The sequence below is a fragment of the Rhinopithecus roxellana genome, chromosome 9, assembly GCF_007565055.1.
Source record: "Rhinopithecus roxellana isolate Shanxi Qingling chromosome 9, ASM756505v1, whole genome shotgun sequence".
In the NCBI taxonomy this organism is placed as follows: domain Eukaryota; kingdom Metazoa; phylum Chordata; class Mammalia; order Primates; family Cercopithecidae; genus Rhinopithecus; species Rhinopithecus roxellana.
In genome coordinates, this window is record NC_044557.1 from 61,875,239 (window position 1) to 61,893,631 (window position 18,393).

General features: G+C 44.2%; 1 protein-coding gene across 4 annotated transcripts in view; it reads left to right on the plus strand.

The window, feature by feature from the left end:
* MATN2 (matrilin 2) overlaps positions 1-18,393 on the plus strand; it is a 175,910-nt gene that overhangs the window by 151,253 nt on the left and 6,264 nt on the right. For all 4 annotated transcript variants that reach the window (XM_030937687.1, XM_030937686.1, XM_030937688.1 and 1 more), the window contains 4 exons: positions 4,347-4,469; positions 5,795-5,917; positions 9,009-9,131; positions 15,795-16,208. In XM_030937687.1, coding sequence (XP_030793547.1) covers positions 4,347-4,469; positions 5,795-5,917; positions 9,009-9,131; positions 15,795-16,208 — 783 coding nt within the window. The remainder of the gene's footprint in view (positions 1-4,346; positions 4,470-5,794; positions 5,918-9,008; positions 9,132-15,794; positions 16,209-18,393) is intronic.

Sequence of the window (18,393 nt, forward strand, 5' to 3'; positions counted from 1 at the left end):
GGTGCTGGGGATCTCTGGGGTTGATGCAGATTCAGTTTGTGCCCTGACAGCGTTTAAAGCTTCTTGGGGAAGAAGGATAGCAGAGACAGCATCCATTCCGTGGTGTGAGAGTGGTGATGTGGGAAGGAGGGGGCCGCGGGAGCCTCCCCTAGTCTAGATAAAGATGTTTAATCCGACACCCAGAGGAGGGGGCCGCAGGAGCCTCCCCTAGTCTAGAGAAAGAGATGTTTAATCTGACACCCAGAGAGCAAGTACAGTGAGCCAGCCAGAGATGGAGGGGAAATGCTTTCCTAGGGGCCAGAGAGTGAACTGTAGGAAGTTCCATGCCCTGAGTATGCGGTACTGAGTGCAAGAGGGAGGCGGGTGAGAGACAAGCCTGGGGACGCCAGCGGGACACATGACCCACCTACAGCCTGCAGAGTTACGGGAGACTTCCTGGCAGGCATCTCTTGAGAAAATGATTTTTGTCTAATTTGTCTTCTGAGAATCTGCCAGGCTGCCTCAGCACACCCTTTTAACCTAGGATGATCCGTGGATGTGCAGCTGGACCAGGGACACGGAGGTGACAGGTTTGAATATAGTCCCATCTCTGCCCCCAGGACAGCTAAGACCAGTCACCTCTGAAGGTTCAGGGACATTGGGAAAGTCACTTCCCCTCTGACCGTCAGTTTTCTCATCTCTAATGAAGGGGTTGGACTAGTTCATATCCAATAAGTTGAACTTCCAGCCCCCAAACAAGGATATTGCCTGGCTCAGATAAGTGTTCTGTAAACACTTGCCGAATGAATGAACTTATTGTGGTGCCCACCATCGTCTCCCAGGCTGAAGACACCCGGTGGTAGTGAGTCATGGTGGTGGCTCTCTTTGCCTGTTAGGGGACCACTGAGGCATTTTCCTATAGGGGAGTATCTTTGCCTTGGGGAGAAACTGACTCCAAGTTGGTTTCCAGACTTGGTGGATAGAAAGCTAGTGCCTATGGTCAGCAGGTTAACTATCGTCCAACTTTGGCATTCTCTAATTTCCCATCCGTGGTTCTTTGAATTTATAAGTGGCCCAGAACATCCCTGAAGGGCAGAAACTGGACATTTTGCTGAACAAATATGAGTCGTGCATTTTGCAAGGTGGGTGTGTGGGAGAGAGTGGGAAGCCTAGCTGGCCGCAAACATCTATATACGCCATGGGTTCTCATTTAAAACATCTGCACAAAACCCCTGTGAGGTGGATCTAATTACCCTCAATTTTCAGAATAGAAAACTGAGGAAACGTTTCCTTTTGTTCCACAGGATTTCCTAGGGGTCTGTTAGGTGCCAGGCATTATGGCCACTGCCAACATCTCACCTCTGATGATTCATTGAAATCATCTGTGGGGCTTGGAAAAAGTCTAAAGACCCAGGCAGCATCCCAGAAACGCTGAATCAGAAACAGAAACAGAGACGGTCTTACATTGTTGGTGAGGGTAGAGATTGAAATAATCTCTTTGGAGGGTGATTTGGAAATACTTATCTGCCTTTAAATATTCATACCCTTTACCTAGGCAATTCTGCTTCTGGATGTGTAACTTTCAGGTATGCCTTCACATTGTACATAAAACTACGTGCACAATATCCATTGCAGATAAGGTGTGGTGGCTCATGCCTGTAATCCCAGCACTTTGAGAGACTGAAGCAGGAGGATCACTTGAGGCCAGAAACTTAAGACCAGCCTGGGCAACATAGTGGGACCCCTGTCTCTATAAAAAATATGAAAATTAGCTAAGCATGGTGGCATGCACCTGTAGTCCCAGCTACTCAGGAGGCTAAGGTGGGAGGGTCACATAAGCCCAAGAGCCAAGGCTGCAGTGAACCGCAGTGACACCACTGCACTCCAGCCTGGGCGACAGAGCAAGCCTGTATCTCAAAAAAAAAAACAAAAACAAAAACAAAAACAAAAAACCGCCTGAGCTGAAGCTAGGAGGACAGGACTGGGCACAAGGGAAGTTCCAGAAAGGAAGGGCTTGCTCAGACGGGTCTGTCTAGATTATGGCTTGACAAGGCTGACATGAAAGACCTATAGCTATTTTATTACCATGGAAAGTGGAGTATTATTATTATTATTATAAATTCATGATGGGGGAAAAAAAACACCTCACCTCCGTGGCCATCCAGTTGTCTGTATCATGGATTACTTAATTGTACTTTCCACTCTTACACTATGTGGGGAACTACCCCAAGCCATTGGGAAATGTTCTGCATTAGTAGTGAGTCTAGAATTTGCCTAGAAAAGTAAATCATGCTCAGGGCAAGTGGGAGTGTCCAACTCGGCTTTGAGCCTCCTCTGCAGCTGTAATTGCAGTTATCAACCTTTTCCCATTCTTCAAAGATTTTGGCAGTGCTTCTGCCCAAAGAAAGAGAGGCAGAATTCCCTTCACGTTTGAAAGCTTGCTTTAGAATATAGCAATGCAGTATAGTCAGAAAAAATGGGGATTTATTTATAAGATGACAATTTTTGTCTGGTTCTTTCTCTTGTTAACAATTGGTCTTGACAAGCCATTAGCCTTCCCAACCCTTAGTTTCCCTAGCTGGTGAGTGACAATAACAACAGCTGCCTTAACTAACCCAGAGGTGGTTCTGAGGAGTCCTCTCCAGAGAGATACTGCAAAGATGCTTTACCAAAAAAAGTGTGTGGTTTGTGCCTGATTATAAAGGTCATTATGTGCTTTGGGGCCTTTATTTAATAACTCCAATTTGTGTCCATTTTAGAAATTCTACTCAATCTGAAAGGATTGAGTTAACTTTCAGAAATACGTATGGTTCTTATAAAAAGTCACCACACACCTATCCTCAGTGTTAAGCTTTTAAAATAACAGCCTGGTTTTCACAGGTTCACAAACCTTCTAGTCCCCCAGAAGCCACCCAGCCCTATAAGATGGCAACACCATCCTTCAGTTGCTCAGTCCAACAACCTCGGAGTCTTCCTTGACTCTTCCGTCCTATCCATATGGACTCTTTATTAATATACGAGCAAGTTTTATTCTCTACCTTAGAATACAGCCAGTCTGACCACTTCTCACTAGCTTGGTCTGGACCACCAAGATCTTTGCACAGGGCTGCTCCTAGCTGTCCGAGCTGCATTCTGTGCAGAGTGATCCTTTCAACACAAACCCATATCATGCCACTCCACTGCTCGAAACACTGCAGTGACTACCCTTCTCCTTCAGATCTGACCGCCACATGGTCTGCCCCAGCCAGCCTTGCTGGCCTCATCCCCTGCCAGGCTCCCGGATGCTCCAGTCACAGTGGTCTCCTTGCCTTTTCTGAAACACACCAACCAAGCAGCTCCTGTTGCTGCGGTTTACAAATGCTGTTCTTTCTTGCTGATCATGCTCTTTCCCAGACACCACCACTCACTTCCTCTCTTTCTGCAGGGCTCTGCTCAGTGTCACCGTATCTGACACACCATATAAAATAACAAGCCCTCCCTACTCTCCAGCCCAGCAGCCACTCTCCATCCTTCTTTCCTGCTCTTCCTCCATAGCACTTTTTCCCACATGATATATCACACATTTGTCTGTTTTCCACGCATCCCTCTTCCCCTGACACCTGCTGCCAAATGTAAGCTTCACAAAAGCAGAGACTTTGTTTTGTTCATTGCTGTATCCCCAGAGCCTAAAACAGTACCTGGCTCATCACGGGGACTCACAAAATATTTGTGAACTGACTGAATACATGAATGAATTGGTTACCTAAGTGTAATATATACATACATACATAAGTAGATATGTAAATAAGTTGATATTATAGTTACATAATAGCCAATTAGGTTAATCTTATTTTCTAATATTTATAAGTAATTTATCTCTCATTCTGTAACTTGTATTCTCATGTTTTTTGTTATTTTTCTTGTGGAGATGATTATATTGTTTGAATTTTATGTGCCATGTATATATTAAGAATTCTTTCTCACTTTGGGAGTCTGAGGTGGGTAGATTGCTTGAGCCCAGGAATTCGAGACCAGCCTGGGCAACATGACGAAATCCCATCTCTACAAAAAATTAGCCAGGTGCGGTGGTGCATGCTTGTAGTCCCAGCTATCCAGGAGGCTGAGATGGGAGGATCACTTGACCCCAGGAGGCGGAGGCTGCAGTGAGTTGAGATTATGCCACCACACTCCAGCCTGGGCGGCAGAGTGAGACCCTCTCTCAAAAAGGAATTTTTGCTCATAGACACGCTTTATATTCTGAAATGTGTACTGTAGGATAAGGCACTGTTTTAATTCAAGGTGTCTGAAATGTCTTTTATGATTGAATAAGCCACTCATGTATGAGTCATTTTCTTCTTCTGTTTCTCTAATTCCCATTTGATTCTCAGAATTGGACTCTTGTGCTCTGGGGGACCACGGTTGTGAACACTCATGTGTAAGCAGTGAAGATTCGTTTGTATGCCAGTGCTTTGAAGGTTATATACTCCGTGAAGATGGGAAAACCTGTAGAAGTAAGTTTGTACTGGAGCTGGCTCCTACTACTATGCCAGACCACTGTGTGAAATTGCTATCCTCACCTCTGTATACATCAGTTCCTCTCAGAAGTCAATGCCACACGGCAAAATGTCATGTAGTGTCCTGGATAGGACCCTGAAAGAGAAAAAGGACATTAGGGAAAAACTAAGTAAATGTCAATAAAATACAGACTTTAGCTAATAATCATGTATCAGTATGGGTTTATTAATAATAACGGATGGACCACACTCATGTGAGGTGTTAATAATAGGGAAAATTAGGTGTAGGGTATATGGCAATTCTTTGCAGTATCGTCTCAATTTTTGTGTAAATCTAAAACTGTCCTAAACAATAAAGTCTATTAAAAAAATGGACAAAGTGGATGCCAGAGCTATTACTGAAGTTCTTCATTTATATGCTCTGTGGCAACAAACAGTGGTTTGGCAGTATACTGTAGTGGAAAGATGGACAGTCAGAAATCCAAGATTCAATCAGCTCCTGTCTCTGCCGTTCATTAGCTGGGAAAGTTGTCTAACTTCTCTAAGCCTCTCTGCTTATTTATCTTTAATAATGTTGTTGTTGTTATTTCTGGTAGCACAAATCCTTCCCAGAGGGCACCTTGTGATGAAGCCAGTTTTGCCTTTCAGAAGGCAAAGCTTCTTAGATGGGGCTGCAGCCAGCCAGCCCAGGACAAGCAGCCTTAGAGTGAATTGCTGGCGTAAATCTCAAGACACATCTCTGAATAATCAAAGGGGAGTGTGTGACCCTGGTTTCCAGCCCTATCAGTTATCTTTTTCTCAACGTCTCAAAGCACTTTATAAAGAGCAACTCCTGTTGACACTTTTGTAAGGAAAGATGGGTAGCTGGAGTAATTACTCTCTCCTTTTTCAGGACAGCAAAGCTAAGACTCCAAGAAGTTAAGTGATTCTCCTAAGTCATACACTATGTCAGGCACAAAGCCAAAGTGAGATTTCAGTGCTGCTAATCTAAATTGAGGTTTCATCTCCTAAGGAATCATATCAACAGTGTTTCCATTCTGATATCAGAAACTATGTCTACAGAAAGCTGATGATGGACTGCATTTTAACACTAAAGTAGTGCTGGTGAATGATGATGGTGAAGACTGTGAAACAGTTTGAAGGGTTAGCCCAAATTAGAGCCACTAAACTTTGTTCTCAATTGTATCTTCCTGCCCCATGGACCACTGAGCTCAGGTGGCAGTAGAATCCGGTAGCTGACTCCAGTGGATGGGTCCTCCAGGGTGAAGTCCATGTGAAATGCATGTTGGTGAAATTGTTGTAACTTGCTCTCCTGTCTTCAGGGAAAGATGTCTGCCAAGCAGTAGACCATGGCTGTGAACACATTTGCGTGAACAGTGACGACTCATACACATGCAAGTGCTTGGAGGGATTCCGGCTCGCCGAGGATGGGAAGCACTGCCAAAGTAAGTAGCCTTGAGGTGGAGAAGAACTTTTCCCTCTGTGGACTCAGAATTAGAGAACTTCATTTAATCCTTAAAGTCCTCCTTTATTACCACTGTCACAAGTGTCAGTTCCTGCCTTGGGTGCTCTGAAAGTGTTTAGCTAGAGATCAGTTCAGTAGCCTCTTGCTTTTTTGGGAATTGCTCAGTCAAGGCCTGAGTTTTGGGTTTTTTGCTTCTCTTCATTTTCTGCCAGCCGTCAGCCCTTTCCACAGCAGCTGTGTGGGTGCCCAGAGCCTCGCACAGTGCCTGCCTAGTCACTGGCCTGAATTAGAACTTCTGCCAGCAATCACTACAAGGATCAAAGGTTAATTACAGAGCTTTCTCCTCTTGGCAGACCTTAAAAGTAAGGGCAAAGGGTGAAAGGGTATATTCGTCCATTTTCACACTGCTGATAAAGACATACCTGAGACTGGGCAATTTACAAAAGAAAGAGGTTTGATGGACTCACAGTTCCACTTGACTGGAGAGGCCTTACAATCATGACAGAAGGTGAAGGGCACATCTCACACAGTGGCAGACAAGAGAAAAGAACTTGTGCAGGGAAACGCCCTTTATAAAACCATCAGAACTTGTGGAGACTTATTCACTATTAGAATAGCACAGGAAAGCCCTGTCCCCATGATTCAATTACCTCCCACCAGGTCCCTCCCACAACACATGGGAATTGTGGGAACTACAATTCAAAATGACATTTGGGTGGGGACACAGCCAAACCATATCAGAGGGATGTCCTGTGGGTTTTATTTTTCTATTATTTGTATCATTTGCTTCTATAGGTCACCCAGAACAGGCTCTGAGAGTTTAGTTAGAAGGTATATTCACCAGAGTTCTCCAGAGAAACAGACCTTCTCTATGTATATCTTCATCTTCTATTATATAGAAATATAATAGAAGACATATATAATATACATGTCTTCTATAGTCTGTTCTATCTTCTATTTATATATATCATAGAAGATATATATATACACACATATATATGTATGTGTGTGTGTATATATATATGTATACTATGGTCTGTTTCTATCTTCTATTAATATATCATCTCCACAGGAAAAATGGACACACACACACACACACACATATATATGGTGAGAGAGGAAAACATTGGTTGATTTTAAGGGATTAGCTCACACAATTGTCAGGGACTGGCAAGTTCTAAATCTGTAGGCAGCCTGGAGACCCAGGCAAGAGCTGATGCTGCAGCCCAAGTCTGAAGGCAGTCTGGATGTAGAATTCCCTTTTCCTCTGAGGACCTCGGTCTTTTTCTCTTTAGGCCTTCAAGTGATTGGATGAGGCCCATCTACATTATGGAGGGTAATCTGATCTGCTTTACTCAAAGTCTACTGATTAAATGTTAATTGCATCTAAAAATTAGCTCACAGCATCATTTAGACTGGTATTTGACCAAACAACTGGGCGCAATAGCCTAGCCAAAGTGACACACCAAATTAACCTTCACAGTACCCAAAGGAAGAGAGGGATGTCATACGAGCTCAGTGAGGCGGGCATTAGGAGAGTACAGGGCAGGGATTTTTCCCCACCATGAGATTCTGAGCTGGTAATTCCCTATTTGGGGGGGAAGGGTGGTTGACAAAGTCTACTTGCTTTTGTGACACTTTGCCCCAGTGGGTAAAATGACCCTTCTTTAATTAAGTCAAAATAAGTTCAGTTGCTTTTGAGGTTGATTTTTGGGAATTTTCTCACAGGCTCCTTTGAGATAACTGGGGACATTCCACAAGCCAGCAAGGCGGGTTGGATGGATCTCAGTACCTCACTTCTTCCCCCGGGAAGAGGGACTCCTGCCTTTACCGAGAAGTTCTGTGTGAACAACTGGTGCCTAGGGTGCCTGTGGTGCCCTGGCCTGACTCTGCAGGGATTCCCCTCACAACTGCAGGTTCAGCTTCACACTGCAGTGGCTCTCTTGTGGGGATTTTTCTATAATTCTGCCCATTGTGGCTGTCTGTGCTGCTTTGTTCATGCTTTTCTTTTTGTTTGTTTTTGTTTTGAGACAGGGTCTCACTCTGTCACCCAGGCTGGAGTGCAGTGGCAGTATCTTGGCTCACTATAACCTCCACCTCCTGTGCTCAAGCGATCTTCCCACCTCAGCCTCCTGAGTAGCTGGGACTACAAGCGTGCACCACCACACCCAGTTAATTTTTGTATTTTTTGTAGAGATGTGGTTTCACCATGTTGCCCAGGCTGGTCTTGAACACCTGAGCTCAAGAGATCTGCCTGCCTTGGCCTCCCAAAGTGCTGGGATTACAGGTGTGAGCCACCACGCCTGGCCCTCTTGCTTTTCTTTCTGCAAACGTCTGCACACTCACACACTGTTATTCATTCAACACATCTTTTGCTCAGTAAGTTAAGCTACTGTACACAAGGTACAACTTCTACCTCTGGAATTTGATCCTAAATCAGATTTCACCATTCCTGCTTCCTAGAGGGATGTGTACTCACTGATTCCAATTTCGTGTGAAGCCTCTCCTTGTGAGGGCTAATGACAGGAAAGAGCCATAGGCTGTCATGCTATGGAGGTGCACTCAGGAGACAGCTGTGTCATCAACCTGCCAGATGACCGTGGGCAGCAGTGAAGCTTTCTGAGGATCTGATTCTTCATTTATACCTTGAGTATAATTACCCTTGTCTTCTTCCTCTCACAGAGTGTTGTGAGGGTTAAAGGGCTGTAAGTACTTCGAAGAGTTTAAATTACCTCACACATGAGAAATGTTCATTAGACAATCTGAACTGGAGTGTTTGGGATGTCTGTGGCAAAATAAATTAGAAGCTAAAGCACATCTAATAATAGGATAGTAAATCAGGGACACCTAATCACCCGTCATACCATTCAGACTCATGGGAGCTGGAGCTTTCTGAGAGGAGCTTTTTCTCTATCCTGAGTATGAGACTAAAAAAGACATTATGAAGGAGGTTTGAAGAGAGGTGTGTTTTCTTTAAAAGAGATTACTTCCACAATCTCTACTCACATGACTATTCAGTTCACCTCATTTCTACACTGATGGCATTGTTCAACTCCCTACATTTTCCTCAGGGAAGGATGTCTGCAAATCAACCCACCATGGCTGCGAACACATTTGTGTTAATAATGGGATTTCCTACACCTGCAAATGCTCAGAGGGATTTGTTCTAGCTGAGGATGGAAGACGGTGCAAGAGTAAGTGATCTGAACTTGGCTCTCTGCTTTAATTTGGTTTTGGAGCAACTGCTTTTTGGAGTATTTTCAGGCGACAAGTCCCTCACCTCTGCTTCTCCCATAAATATAAATGCATATGCACAAATACAGAATGGGGAAGAGAGGGCTTAACTGCAGCCCCTGTGAAAACACTTTCAGTTTTAATTGACAGTAAATTCATTATCAGCCAAGAGGCTAGGCTGATCATAGGCTGAACAGCAATGTCTGGATGAGGGAGGTGGAGACAGCTGTGCTCTACTCTGGGCTGGAGAATTACCTTCAGTTCTGGGCATGGTACTTTAGGAGAAGAGAGATGGATCAATGGTTTAAACATTAAAACACACACACACACAAACAAAAGAGCAAAAGGAGTCTTGAGAGAATTATTTTATAATCTGAGAGAAGATCTTTCTAAACATGACATGAAATTTAAAAGCCATAAAAGAAAAACAAAGGAAAATCTATAGTAAGAGAGTAAAGCTGTGATACCTTTTTTTAACCTATTAGTTACCAGAGATCAAAAAGTTTGATTCCTTATGTTGGCAAAGGTATATTGTAGTAGGGAATGATAAATGGATCAGTGGGTGTCTGAACTGGTATGACCTTTCAGAGCGCAATTTGGCAAGGTTATGAATCCAGTTCCACTTCTAGAATTTATCTTACAGATATGTGCATTTTTACAAAGCCATGTATACAAGGATATTTTATACAGCACTATTTGTAGCAGCAAAAAACTGGAAACAAGCTAAATGATCACCCCTGAGCCTGGCTGAATAAATTAAGGCACACCTATGTAATAAAACACGACGCAGCTGTTAAAACAACAAGCAGCTCTGGATGTGTCCCCAAGATATTTTAAGTGAAAAAAGCATGGTGCTGAATGTTTGTTATAGTATGTTACCATCGATATATTTTGTAAAACACTCTAACATACAGTCTCTCTTTCTCTCTCTATATGTGTGTGTGTATACCCTTATACACACACACACACACCCGTTTTCTAATATTTTTTGTTCCAAATGCATGTATTATTTTTTAGAAAAAAAAGATAAAACATGATTTAGAAATAATTAAGAATCATGATCTTGTGAGGAAGTTCAGTATTATGTTAAGCAGAAAAAAATTAGGAAACTGAGGATCTTTGTAGAAAAAAACTTTTGAGGTACCAAATACCAACGTGACTGTCATCTCACTCATGATTTGTATGATACCCACCCCACCCTACCCTGGAAAGAAAGGACACTGGGAGAAGCTACAGCTCAGCACGAGGACAAAGAAGCCTTCTACCAGGGAAGCTGCATGTCTAATTAGTTCAGTGCATAAGCTTCAGCTCAGACAGATCTGGATTTGAACCCCGATTCATACTACCTCTGTGACCTTGGTCAAATTATTTAACCTCGGCCAGGCACTGTGGCTCACGCCTGTAATCCCAGCACTTTGGGAGGCCAAGGCAGGCGGATCACCTGAGACCAGGAGTTCGAGACCAGCCTGGCCAACATGACGAAACCCTGTCTCTACTAAAAATATAAAAATTAGCTGGGTGTGGTGGCACGCATCTATAATCCCAGCTACTGGAGAGGCTGAGGCAGGAGAATTGCTTGAACCTGGGAGGCAGAGGTTGCAGTGAGCCAAGATCACGCCATTGCTCTCCAGCCTGGGCAACAGAGCAAGACTCCATCTCAAAATAAATAAATAAACAAACGAAAATTAGCCAGGTGTGGTGGCATGCACCTATAATCCCAGCTACTTGAGAGGCTGAGGCCAGGAGATGGAAGTTGCAGTGAGCCGAGATCATGCCACTGCACTCCAGCCAGGGTGACAGAACAAGGCTCTGTCTCAAAAAAACAAAACAAAACAAAAAATTATATAACCTCTCTGAGTCCCAGTTTCCCCATCTATAAAATGAGAATAATACCCCACAAAGCCATCACAAGGAATACATGAGATCATGTATCCAAAGGTGCTGAACAGCCGGGTGTGGTGGCTCACGCCTGTAATCCCAGCACCTTGGGAAGCTGCAGTGGGAGGATTGCTTGAGCTCAGGAGTTCAAGACCAGTCTGGGCAACATGGTGAAGCCCTGTCTCTACAAAAATTAGAAAAATTAGCTGGTTGTGGTGGTACGTGCCTATGGTCCCAGCTACTAGGGAGGCTGAGGTGGGAGGATCACCTGAGTGCAGGAGGTTGAGGCTACAGTGAGTTGTGATTGTGCCACTTCACTCTAGCCTGGGTGGCACAGCGAGACCTTGTCTCAAAAAAATTTTTTTAATAAAAAATAAATAAAGGTGTTAAGCCCAGTGCTGACACACATTAAGTGCTCAAAAAATGATCACTATTACTATTCACAATAGCAAAGACATAGAATCAACCCAAAATGCCCATCAATGATAGACTGGATAAAGAAAATGTGATGTATATACACCATGGAATACTATGCAGCCATGAAAAGAAATGAGGTCATGTCCTTTGCAGGGACATGGGTGGAATTGGAAGCCATTATCCTCAGCAAACTAACACAGGAACAGAAAACCAGACACTGCATGTTCTCACTTATAAGTCAAGCTGAATAATGAGAATACATGGACACAGGGAGGGGAACAACACATACTGGGGCCTGTTGGGGGGAGTCAGGGGAGTGAGAACATCAAGATAAAAAGCTAATGCATGTAGGGCTTAATACCTAGGTGATGGGCTGATAGGTGCAGCAAACCACCATGGCACACGTTTGCCTATGTAACAAACCTGCATGTCCGGAACATGTATCCCAGAACTTAAAATAAAATTAAATTTAAAAAACAACAGACAGGCCAGGTGCGGTGGCTCACACCTTTAATCCCGGCACCTTGAGAGGCCGAGGCGGGCGGATCACATGAGGTCAGGAGTTCAAGACCAGCCTGGCCAACATGGTGAAACCCTGTCTCTACTGAAAATACAAAAAATGGCCAGGTGTGGTAGCACGTGCCTGTGGCTCTGGCTACTTGGGAGGCTGAGGCAGGAGAATCACTTGAACCCAGGAGGCGGAGGTGGCAGTGAGCCAAGATTGCACCTCTGCACTCCAGCCTGCGCGAGAGAGCGAGATGCCATCTCAAACAACAACAACAACAACAAACAAACAAAATGATCACTATTGTAATCATCAACAGCAGAGATGTCCAAAAAGGGGCTTCAGTGGTAAGGTGACAATTCCTCAACAGGAGAAGCATTGAGGCCCAGGCTGAATGGTCACTGGGTGGGGATGTTGAAAAGAAGATGTAAGCAACAGTGAGGCTGGAGTAGATGATCTTTTTTTTTTTTTTTTTTCTTTGAGACGGAGTCTTTCTCTGTCGCCCAGGCTGGAGTGCAGTGGCCGGATCTCAGCTCACTGCAAGCTCCGCCTCCCGGGTTCACGCCATTCTCCTGCCTCAGCCTCCCAAGTAGCTGGACTACAGGCGCCCGCCACCTCGCCCGGCTAGTTTTTTGTAGTTTTTTAGTAGAGACGGGGTTTCACCATGTTAGCCAGGATGGTCTCGATCTCCTGAGCTCGTGATCCGCCCGTCTCGGCCTCCCAAAGTGCTGGGATTACAGGCTTGAGCCACCGCGCCCGGCTAGAGTAGATGATCTTTAAAGGGCTTATCCATGCCTGAAGTTCTAGAACTTTCTGAAAATTACATTCTGAAAGCAAGTCACAGCTCCATTCCAGTCTTATCAACTTATCTATCAAAAAGAAAATGCCCAAGAAAAGTGGGAATTACCCTCTGGAAAAAAAATAGCTAACAAGTGGGGCTATCCTTTCTGTGTCTGAAAGCAAATATGTGGGCCCTGATCTCCCTGATGTTTTTCCACTCTGCCTTGTTTTGTGTTTCCTGGAGAAGGCTTCTGGACCCCATTCTGTGCGTGGGGGTTGCAAGTGCTAGTTTTGTTCTGTAAGAAAAATGTGTACAGAAAAGAGAAAACAGACTCACTGCTGGAAAATTATTTCAGTATTTTTGAAATCTGCTGAAGAGCCACATGCATGCTGCCTGAGTCTTTTTCCGGTTCACTTAGGAACAGACTATGAATGTAAATGAAGCTTTGAGTTGGCCTTTTCCTCTTTCACTAATAAAAGATCGATAGGTTGAGTGATGAGGAAAAGCACTTAATGGAGAAACAGAATAACCCAACCCCCGAACATGCTCTCTCTCTCTCACACACACACACACACACACATACACACACATACACACACTCTGACATTAAGCATGTTATACTGGCCAAGCATAGAAATGGTTTTACATGTGTGTGTCTTTACATGCTTATATTGTTGTGCCTCACTTGGAAAGATTAGACAGTTGCTTGATATATAAAACAGAATGTTTATCACAGATTGTGGATTGTTTGAAATGAGATCATCTGGCCCAACGCAGTGACTTACACCTGTAATCCCAACACCTTGGAGGCCGAGGCGGGTGGATCACGAGGTCAGGAGTTCGAAACCAGCTTGGCCAAGATCATGAAACCCCGTCTCTACTAAAAATACAAAAATTAGCCAGGCGTGGTGGCATGTGCCTGTAATCCCAGCTACTTGGGAGGCTGAGGCAGGAGAATCGCTTGAACCCAGGAGGCAGAGGTTGCAGTAAGCTGAGAAAGTGCCATTGTACTCTAGCCTGGGCGACACAGCAAGATGCTGTCTCGAAAAAAAAAAGAAATGAGATAATCCATTTTGGATCTGTCCATTTTTCTTTTGCAGTCCTAAATAACAAAAAGCCTCTCCATACCCAAATTGCTTAACATAAAGCTTTTATTTCTGTCTTACTATCAACCATCTATTAATAGTTGCCTGAGACCGGGCACAGTGGCTCATGCCTGTAATCCCAGAACATTGGGAGGCCGAGGCGGGTGAATCACCTGAGGTCAGGGTTCAAGACCAGCCTAGCCAACATGGCAAAATCTAGTCTCTACTAAAAATACAAAAAAACTAGCCAGGCGTGGTAGTGTGTGCTTGTAATCCCAGCTACTCGGGAGGCTGAGGCAGGAGAATCACTTGAACCCAGGAGGTGGAGGTTGCAGTGAGCCAAGATCACACCACTGTACTCCAGCCTGGGCAACAGAGCAAGACTCCATCTCAACAACAACAACAACAACAACAACAACAACAACAACAAAAAAAAAGCCTGAAAAATTTCCATATAAAGAATTTATGGTGATAATTTTTTGTTATTTTTTTTACAGAGAGATGCAGGGTCTTGCTCTGTCACCCAGACTGGAGTGCAGTGGCACAATCGTAGCTCGCTGCAACGTATAATTCTTGGGCTCCAGTAATCCTTCTGCCTCAGCCTCCCAAGTAGCAACGGCTACAGGCATGCATTACCACGCCCAGCTAATTTTTCTTTTTTTAAGAGAGACAGTCACTCTGTTGCCTAGGGTGTTCTTGAACTCCTGTGCTCAAGCCATCCTCCTGCCTCAGCCTCCCAAAGTGCTGGGGATTATAGGTGTGAGCCACTGCACCAAAGCTAATAATTATTTTGTCAGCTTTAATAGGTCAGTAGGGTACTCACAGGTGTGCTACTCAATGAACATCACCTCATTCACTTAGTCTGTCACCACACATTTACTGAACACCTTTTTTGTGCCAAGTATTGGGGGGTGGGGCACAAAAATGAATGAAACACAGTCCCGGCTGAGGAGGAACTCACAGACTGGAGGAGGAAACACATCATTAAATAATTATTGTAGAATGTGGAACACTAGATAGAGCACATTAGATTGTATGCAACTTGGTGTCAGGGATTGTGTCTTGGTCACTATTGCAATCCTGCTACGTCCACTGCCTTGTACAAAGCAGGTCCTCAATAACTTTTTGGTTGAATAAATTAGTAGTGTTAGGGGTATATAGAAAGCAATACAAGCTGAGTTACTAGGAAGGCTCCCCGGCAGAGGTGATGGCTGAGCTGAAGAAATCTCTTTCTCCATTGACTGTCAGAATGCCAGCACTAGGGTAACGTCACCCTCCTGGAGTAAAGTTCTGGGAGTCTTTTGGGTATTGTTAGACCCTTCAGTGTACTCTACACCCAGCTTCTCCCAGACCTGTCAGTGTTCCAGGGTACAATATAGATTTGTTTTCCTAGACAATTGTACATCTGCCATTTTGCTTGTGAAAAATACTATTTTTATCAATATGACAAGCCAACCATAAAAGTATATGTGGGCCGGGCGCGGTGGCTCAAGCCTGTAATCCCAGCACTTTGGGAGGCCAAGACGGGCGGATCACGAGGTCAGGAGATCGAGACCATCCTGGCTAACACGGTGAAACCCCGTCTCTACTAAAAACTACAAAAAACTAGCCGGGCGACGTGGCGGCACCTGTAGTCCCAGCTACCCGGGAGGCTGAGGCAGGAGAATGGCGTAAACCCGGGAGGCGGAGCTTGCAGTGAGCTGAGATCTGGCCACTGCACTCCAGCCTGGGTGACAGAGCGAGACTACGTCTCAAAAAAAAAAAAAAAAAAGTATATGTGAAAATTATTGTTGCTTGTGGCCCTCCCAACACCTCATCTGTCCTGTGTATTATCTAAAGAAGAAGAAAACTGGTTCCCCAAAGTGGTTATGCCTCCAATTAAAGCATCATTTTATTCTACTTTTGTGCATAAATGATTTTTTATTCAACTATGTCAACTTTCCTTTTATTCTTATAGAATGCACTGAAGGCCCAATTGACCTGGTCTTTGTGATAGATGGATCCAAGAGTCTTGGAGAAGAGAATTTTGAGGTCGTGAAGCAGTTTGTCACCGGAATTATAGATTCCTTGACGATTTCCCCCAAAGCTGCTCGAGTGGGGCTGCTCCAGTATTCCACGCAGGTCCGCACAGAGTTTACCCTGAGAAGCTTCAACTCCGCCAAAGACATGAAAAAAGCTGTGGCCCACATAAAATACATGGGAAAGGGCTCTATGACTGGGCTGGCCCTGAAACACATGTTTGAGAGAAGTTTTACCCAAGGAGAAGGGGCCAGGCCCCTTTCCACAAGGGTGCCCAGAGCAGCCATCGTGTTCACCGACGGACGGGCTCAGGATGACGTCTCTGAGTGGGCCAGTAAAGCCAAGGCCAATGGTAATATGGGGTGGAGATGCGGTTTACACCACTCAAGGTTCAGGTTTCTTAAACTCACTCAGTGGTCTCAGTTGGCCATAGGGGTAAGCTGCTTTGAGTAATGCAGAAAGGCCTCCTGGCAACTGCCATTATACATCTTTACTACCCTGCCACCTAGAGGCCTTAACAGGACCCCACAGTAGTTAAATAAAGTGCTCAGGAAGGAGTCTGGTGACTAGAAGGTTAGGCTAAGCTGACCACAGGCGGGTATCCTGTCACTCTGATTTCCTAGCCAGTGTGTGATCTCCAGTGTGAGAATCACTTAGAACATTCTATTCAACCACAGACATATACATAATAGTTCCAAAACACTGGTCTGGTTGCTCTAGAATCAACTGAAGAGCTTGTTAAATTGTTTCTGATGGGAATTTTTACTGATTATGTATATATATTCTTGTATTTTTTAACCAATACTTCAAGCGAACATTCTGAAAATGCAATAGCCTTAGGATGGATAATACTTTTGTGTTTGCAGGAGGCAAATTTAGCTTTTCAGAAAATCAGATGATGGAAGAGATTATGACTCTAAGCTCTTGTTGCTCAGTAAAGCCCAGCCTCTTCTCTGGGTTTTGCTGACCTAAGGGTTACTTCAGTTGTACAGATGTGAAGCATGCTTGAGGAGTATGACCCTTGGCTAAAGGAAACCCAGAAGCTAGGATGATTGGTAGAGACAGTTTATGGTGAAGTTTCTAGATCCCTTGATGCAGATAAGAAAACTTGAAGTAGTGAAGTAGTTTGCTTGAAAACTGCCTTTTTTTCTTTCTTTTTTTTTTTGAGATGGTGTCTCACTCTGTTGCCCAGGCTGGAGTACAGTGGCACAATCTCGGCTCACTGCAAACTCCGCCTCCCGGGTTCATGCCATTCTCCTGCCTCAGCCTCCCGAGTAGCTGGGACTACAGGCACCCGCCACCATGCCCAGCTAACTTTTTGTATTTTTAGTGGAGACGGGGTATCACCGTGTTAGCCAGGATGGTCTCCATCTCCTGACCTTGTGATCCACCTGCCTCAGCCCCACAAAGTGCTGGGATTACAGATGTGAGCCACTGTGCCCGGCCAAAAACTGCCTTCTTAAAGTACTTCTTGAGGACACACTGCTTTAGCAAGTCCTGTAAGAGGAAATAAGGTATGTACAGATCAAGGCCTCATCCAAGACTTTATGGACCCAGGGCCTAGATCAGGCCTGGCACATAGTAGATGTGTGACAACTACTTGCTGAGTGAATGAAGAAAGGAGTAAGAGTACTGGCAGTCCCATTGGTGAACTCCGTTCCTCCTCACAGAAAGGCTGGTTCACATCAACATCCACTCGCTGTCTTTGTGATGGAGGTCATTTTATTGATACTGCATACTTTCCTCTTTTTCTAGCCCGAGAGTGGTAGCAACAAAGTGTCCTGCCCTGAATCATCTGAGTAGATTGTAAAACTGGCTGTTCACACTAGCCTAGATTGCTAGAGCTCATGTCAAACTCATAGGCCCCCTAGTCTGCATTCTTAAAAAGAATTAGGGGAAGCATCTTGGTCTCCAGAGATAGTGGTTAGCAATTTCATCTCACTGAAACTAATCTACTTTACCCTTTGCTCCATTTAAATGTCTCTACACATCACCCAAAGACAGGTGGTAGGAGAAACTGATGTTTATTTGATTCTTGAATCAACAAGATTTATATGAGGTGACATCCTCTTATGAATTTAACTACTCTTATGTATAGCAAACAGAATCTTAAAATAGTAATTATCCTTTTTAGGAAGTTATGCATAAAATCACTGGGCTCCCAGACAAATATGCTGAACTTGGTTATTGACCTTACACAGACTCAGAACAAGGCATCATAACTCTTGCCCTTTGTCTTGAGTCATTTTTAAGTACATTTTTAAGAATCTAGTCTATTAATTCGCTAGAATAAGTTATCAGTGCTGAAAAATGTTTGGACTCAAGCAGAACATATTCTTATTGTGTTTTACTTTCAAATGAAGAGTATACAGGGGAAGGGAGTCTAATGATCAGTGTAAGAAAAGCTTTTGAAGCAAACGCATATCCTTGTTGAAATTTAAGGCTGATCTTGGGTTTGTTCTTTTTCCTGACTTTAGGGGTTTCCAATGGTCTGCAGATTCTCCTTTTCAGCTTAGCACTTCCTCACAAGGTTGTGT